This window comes from Oncorhynchus mykiss, chromosome 19 (assembly GCF_057628025.1).
Source record: "Oncorhynchus mykiss isolate SJ-2025 chromosome 19, ASM5762802v1, whole genome shotgun sequence".
In the NCBI taxonomy this organism is placed as follows: Eukaryota; Metazoa; Chordata; class Actinopteri; order Salmoniformes; family Salmonidae; genus Oncorhynchus; species Oncorhynchus mykiss.
Window position 1 is genome coordinate 36775265 of NC_143040.1, and position 5550 is coordinate 36780814.

General features: G+C 41.9%; 1 protein-coding gene across 1 annotated transcript; it reads right to left on the reverse strand.

The window, feature by feature from the left end:
* Window positions 1–215: 215 nt before the first annotated feature.
* LOC110497609 (kinesin-like protein KIF3B) lies at window positions 216–5035 on the reverse strand. The gene is made up of 8 exons (XM_021573841.3): window positions 3047–5035; window positions 2788–2889; window positions 2287–2409; window positions 1971–2089; window positions 1750–1866; window positions 1335–1446; window positions 841–1025; window positions 216–641 (listed from the first exon to the last, which is right to left on the reverse strand). Exons 1-8 carry the CDS (start codon window positions 4610–4612, stop codon window positions 485–487), a joined length of 2481 nt encoding a protein of 826 aa, XP_021429516.3. The 5' UTR covers window positions 4613–5035; the 3' UTR covers window positions 216–484.
* Between the last annotated feature and the right edge of the window lie 515 nt (window positions 5036–5550).

Sequence of the window (5550 nt, forward strand, 5' to 3'; positions counted from 1 at the left end):
AGAACATGTGACTATTTTTGGGAGATGGTGGTGTTTTAGGCTAGAATAAAATATTAGCCTACCGAGTAAATCCTTTAAAATTAGTCAAATTCGTGCAAACCTTTAGGCTGGTGCTTTTTTTCTCCTCTCCCTATTATTGGTCAGTGGCAGTTCATTTGACTTGAAAGACAGGTATTTTATATTTTCCCTAAAAAAATGTAGGCTCATACATGTTATTTATAACAGTTTGTACCATTTATTCTGATGTTTCAATACATCTAAAGCTAAACATTACTTCAGTCATCATCTGCATAAGCTAAAATAATATTTAAAAAAAGATAAAATAATTAAAAGCTCAGCTTTACAATATTTTCCACAAAGTCTTATGCAAATCTTTTGGTTACAGACAAATTGTATTTGGTGAAATAACACACTTTGAAATTGTTGATTGCATAATGTAACACAGCAAATAAGCATATATGATATACATTGGAATGTTCTATAATCAGGGGCTCCCTGGAATGGCACCTTCCAACGGAGTATAGATGGCTGAGGAGGGTCTCTGAGGGTGAGGAGAGCACTGGGTCTGGGGTCCTTGTGTTATAGAGCTGGATGATGAAGAGGATGAGATGCATGAAGAGGATGAGCGAGGTGCCTGGTACCTGGGAACGAAGAAAAGGGTATACAGCAAAAACGAATGCATAGAAAATTATGAAATTCATGGCTCTAAATGCTGCCAATTATTAGTAAAGTCGGAAAGACTAATCAGATAATAGTTAATCAGCCAATTCTGTAGCAACTCTAATAGAGTCCTCCTCTGCAGGTTAAACTCAACAGGTTACTACAGGTACTGTAACTCACCAGGATCGTGACTTCCGGACCCTTCCTGATGCAGTGGTCCTGTCCCTGAAGGGGACGTTGACTAGCAGGTCTCTCCTGGGGCTACCGGGACCTCCAAAGGCCTGCTCCAGGTGTGCTCCATTAAGGTTGAGGTTGTACATGGTGGGTGGGCTCATATCTAGCTCCAGGAGCATTACATTCTCAGCCTATAGGAATAAGGAATGAGAGAGAAAGAGAGAGGAAGTTTAATGTAATGGAGGGTGATGATGGAAAGCATCTGCAATTGATGATTCAATAAAATGGGTGGAAATTGTGTTCTGGACATTAATCAGTACAGTATGTCAATGGACCTCAAGTATGAGCAAAGTTTATTTTTTTAATCATATACTGTCAAATACAACTGATTAAACATTTTCCATCTAGCACATGTAATACATTTAGCAAAATTACACTACACTAAATTTCAATCTCAAATATATATATTTCCATAGATACAAAACCTAGCACCAACCCACCCGGTATCTAGATTGAGCTCCTGTTGTGACAGCCATCTGTGCATATTGGCTGATGGGTCTCTTGTATCCCACCACAGAAGTGGGCCTTCGTGTCACCTGATAAGCCGATTTACTGCAATAAGATGTGTATGGGAGGAAAGACTAGTTTAGGAGTTATTTAAGGAGTTAAAAGAAAAGTATAGATAATATCATATTGTGACAAAGTAGTCCATTTTTTTATACTTTTCCAGGTAGAACTCTTTTGGGTTCTACATGTAACTCTAAAGGGTTCTACCTGGAACCAAAATGGTTCTACCTGGAACCAGAAAGGATTCTTCAAAGGGCTCTCCAATGGGGACAGCCAAAGAACCTGTGTAGGTTCCTTTTTTTCTAAGAGTGTAGTATGGACTAGTGTAGACTGGGTGAACTCACTGACCTTTCTGAAGTAACAGAGGACCTAAACCTCCACTGGTCCTCCTCACTGTCAAAGTGAAGCCTGTTCATAATCTTGTTCTTTTCTTCAGGAGGGATGAAATTTTCAATTAAGAGATACCTGCAGGTAAAACATAAAAAATATTGTAAAAAGTGAGCCAAATTGGTGTAGTGTGTGTGTGTGTTGCATGCGTACTTGCATGATTACAGGTTATTAATACTCACTTGAACTTGAGTTCTCTGGTGAGTTCATTCTGTGTCTGCTCAAGCTCCTGTCTGGTTACTACATGCTCATCAATGACGTCCCCAATCTCAGCCTTCACCAACTGCAGCTTGGCATACAACTGGATCAACGAGAGAGGAAACACAATAGGAAGAACGAAATAACGCCATTAAATATTAACATCCTTATCAAAATACCTGGAATTAGGAAATAGAATTGTGTCTCAAATCAGTTCAAATTAAACATGAGGTTATAATAATGATCCTACAGTAGATGGGCTTAATGTATATGGAAGGATTGGTTAGTCATCCGTTTTACCCTTTTCAGCTTCTTGGTCTTGAGATCCACCTCCTGCTGCAGGGAGGAGAAGGTCTCTCTCAGCTCTCCTGTTTCCTCATCCTGAGCCATCACCTGCTGCTGGATCTCTCTCTCCCGTCTTATCTAAATACAAATAAAAATGACTTTTATTCCAAAGGAAATTCCTTTGTAGAGTCATGGTTCATTCATGCAAACCCAATACAGCTAGGCCTAGCCTACACTCAAATAATATGAAGAAAAAAAATATATATATATATATATATATATATACACAGCCATTCTCCATGATGCTGACCAAAATGTGAACACATAGAAAAAAAACAATGCATAAACCTGGATGCACATTGAGAAATATAATATTATATAGAATAACCACTTGCAACATGGTCATTACATACAGCAATATTTCCGATATACTAGAGGGATAGTCTAGTTGTTTTGTGCCTTCGCCACGACTCCCCCAATCTATCATAGCCTATGGGTTTGTAGACGATCTCTCACCTGCTCTGCAATCTCTTGCCTCTTCAATTCCAGCATCTTCTGTTGCTCATTAGTGTGGTCAATAATGTTCTTTCCCCCAGCCAATATTTTGCTCTCCATTGCCTGGAGGGAAAGACACGTGGCAATATGGATAATTGATTATTGTAAAGACTGATGCTCTGTATCATGACCAATGAATCATTGCTCATATTAAACATACCAAAATGCACTATTGTCTCATATACAGAAACAGAGTAAATAATAATATATTTATTGTCACCTTATATTTCTCAATAATCTTTTCCATGGATTCCTGTTCCTTCTGCATGTGGTCCATCATCCTTTCATTTTCGATCTGCTCCTTCTCACCAAATGGCTTCCATTTCTCTCTGGCCCCTGGGCTGCTATGGGCGCTGGTGGGAAGAAGCTTTTTGGGGTTATCCTCAACAGAGCTAAATCTATGTATCGGTATCGTGGATGTAACAACTTTTTGGGAACGGCCCTCTACAGAGTTATCCATGGATTTGAATCTACTTATCACTATACTTCTTTCCTCCTCTTTCTTCCTCCTGCTTTCCTGTTCTTCTTTTATATAGTATTTTGCATTCCACTCCCATTCTGCTTCCAGAGCCTTCCACAGTTCCGCATCCTTTTCTCTGTGGGCTACATCCTCCACAATCATACTTTTAGTCAGTCTTCTGCTATTCCTTCTCCTCCTCCTTTCCTTTGCCAGCATCCCTCGCTCCTCCAGTTGGGCCTTCAGGCGGGTGATCTCCTCCTGAAACTCTCTCAGCAGAGCATCCTTTGGATCCTCATTGATCTTGGGTTTGTTCTTTATATTTTTAGCCCTGTCAGCGTACCTCAGGGTCGTTAGGGACTCTTCATAGTTCTTGGACGCTGGTCCCAGAGTGGCTACCATGACCGTCTTTGCATTGCCACCTAGTGAATCCTGGAGCAGGCGGGTAAGTTTAGAGTCCCTGTAAGGGATGTGTGTGCTCTTCCCATCCACCAGAGCGGAGATGACATTACCCAGTGCTGAGAGGGACAGGTTGATTTTAGTGGCCTCTTTCAGGCGTTCCCCATTAGCACCTGTCTTTCTCTGACGTTCGCTGCCAGCCAGGTCAACCATGTTCAGCTTCCCAACCCGTATGTGGTCCTCTCCATCTGCACCTTTCTCACTGCACTCCACCGTGATCATGAAGATGGCATGGGACCGCGAGCTGCGTTCGTTCATATTGGTGAACCCCACAGACCTGGACTGGTCTCCTATGTTCATGACATGTTCGATCTCCGTGACATTCTTGCTGACAACCGAAGACAGGTCTTTGACATAGACACCGGAATCTGGGTTTTCTTTGAGGTCTAGTTTCTTGTTGTTGTCCTTACATAACAGATCCCTGACCTCCTCCCGATAGATCTCTAGATAGGATGCCCTCACTAAATATTGCTGATTCTGAGACCTGGAGATCTGTGTAAAAATGTGGTTAAATGAATTTGGGATGATCCCTCTCTCATTGTCTGTGGGCATACCTAGCATGGTGAAGGTTTTACCTGTCCCAGTTTGCCCATAAGCTAATATGGTCCCGTTGAATCCTTGCAACACGGAGTCTACAAGGGGTCTAACTGTGTCGTCATAAATATCGCTCTGTTTCGACTCAGAGTCGTAGACTGCATCAAAGGTGAACGATTTCATGGGTTCTTCAGGTGACGCCCTTGGGTTCCTCAATGTGATCTGCCCCAGTTTTGTATTGACCTCCAATATGTTATCGTTGTCCATCGTCTCCTCTCTCCTGTTGAATGGGCGGCATCGCACCACCACCTTCACAGCCTCGCACTGTCTCGACATATTTATTCCTTCGATCCTTGACCGTAAAATTGATTTCTCCGCAACACTTCCACCGTATACGTCGCTAATCGCGCATCAAGGAGATTACACGTCTCGCACCGTAGCTCCGCTGAGCAATACTCAGGTACACCAATTCCTGTCATTCGCAGAAAATGTTAACATTCTGTAATCGGACACACCTAATAACAGCATACGTGTTTTATCTCCAAATCTGAGGAATATCCTCCTTGATCCTGACAATGATAACTGCCTCCACCATTCTCAAACGGCATGCACCGCACCAAGGCTTCATGGTACAAAGGATGCTGCGCCACCACGGCTGGAAAATACCGCCGTCGGCCAGCCCTGCCCAACCCTGTATACGTCCCCAGTCCCCCGGTACGCACCCTTCGCTCTGCTGCAGACAATAGGAACAAGGCATGTGACTCACACAACGAATTGGATTAAAGGGGCAATCAGCAGTTGCTACATACATTTTTTGGATTTAAATTGAAATGTACCCATTGATTCTTCGAAAATATAACTTCAATTCCTCATGAGCTTAGTTCAAATGTTCTAACATCTGAACCCAAAACCTAAGCTTGTTTTACTCCAATGTCTGTAAGCCAAGTAAATGTTAAACATTATATAACCTCAAACTATGGTTAAAACAATAATTTAATGGATGGCCAGCCCTTGCATCATAGCTCTGCCTGTGAATTGGAAAGTGGTTACATTTCTCCAGCCTCAGCCCTCTGCTTTTTACCCGAAACAGGGGTGGGAAGGACACGTTGTTTCTACTGCCGATTGCCGCCTTAAATCAAAATCTTGTAACTAAGTGTAGCCTAATGCAATTCTTTAATACATGTGATCAAAATAGGCCTAGTAAACAAATGACCCATTTAACCCAATCTGATTCTCATTCATTGAAAAACAAAGAATATACATAGGCCTACACA

Coding starts and splice junctions, on each gene's coding strand:
- LOC110497609 (XM_021573841.3), bottom strand. CDS start 4,612: ATGTCGAGACAGTGCGAGGCTGTGAAGGTGGTGGTGCGATGCCGCCCA. Junction 1,026..1,334: donor GAGCTCAATCTAGATACCGG/GTGGGTTGGTGC, acceptor TTATTCCTATAG/GCTGAGAATGTAATGCTCCT. Junction 642..840: donor GTCCGGAAGTCACGATCCTG/GTGAGTTACAGT, acceptor CTTCGTTCCCAG/GTACCAGGCACCTCGCTCAT.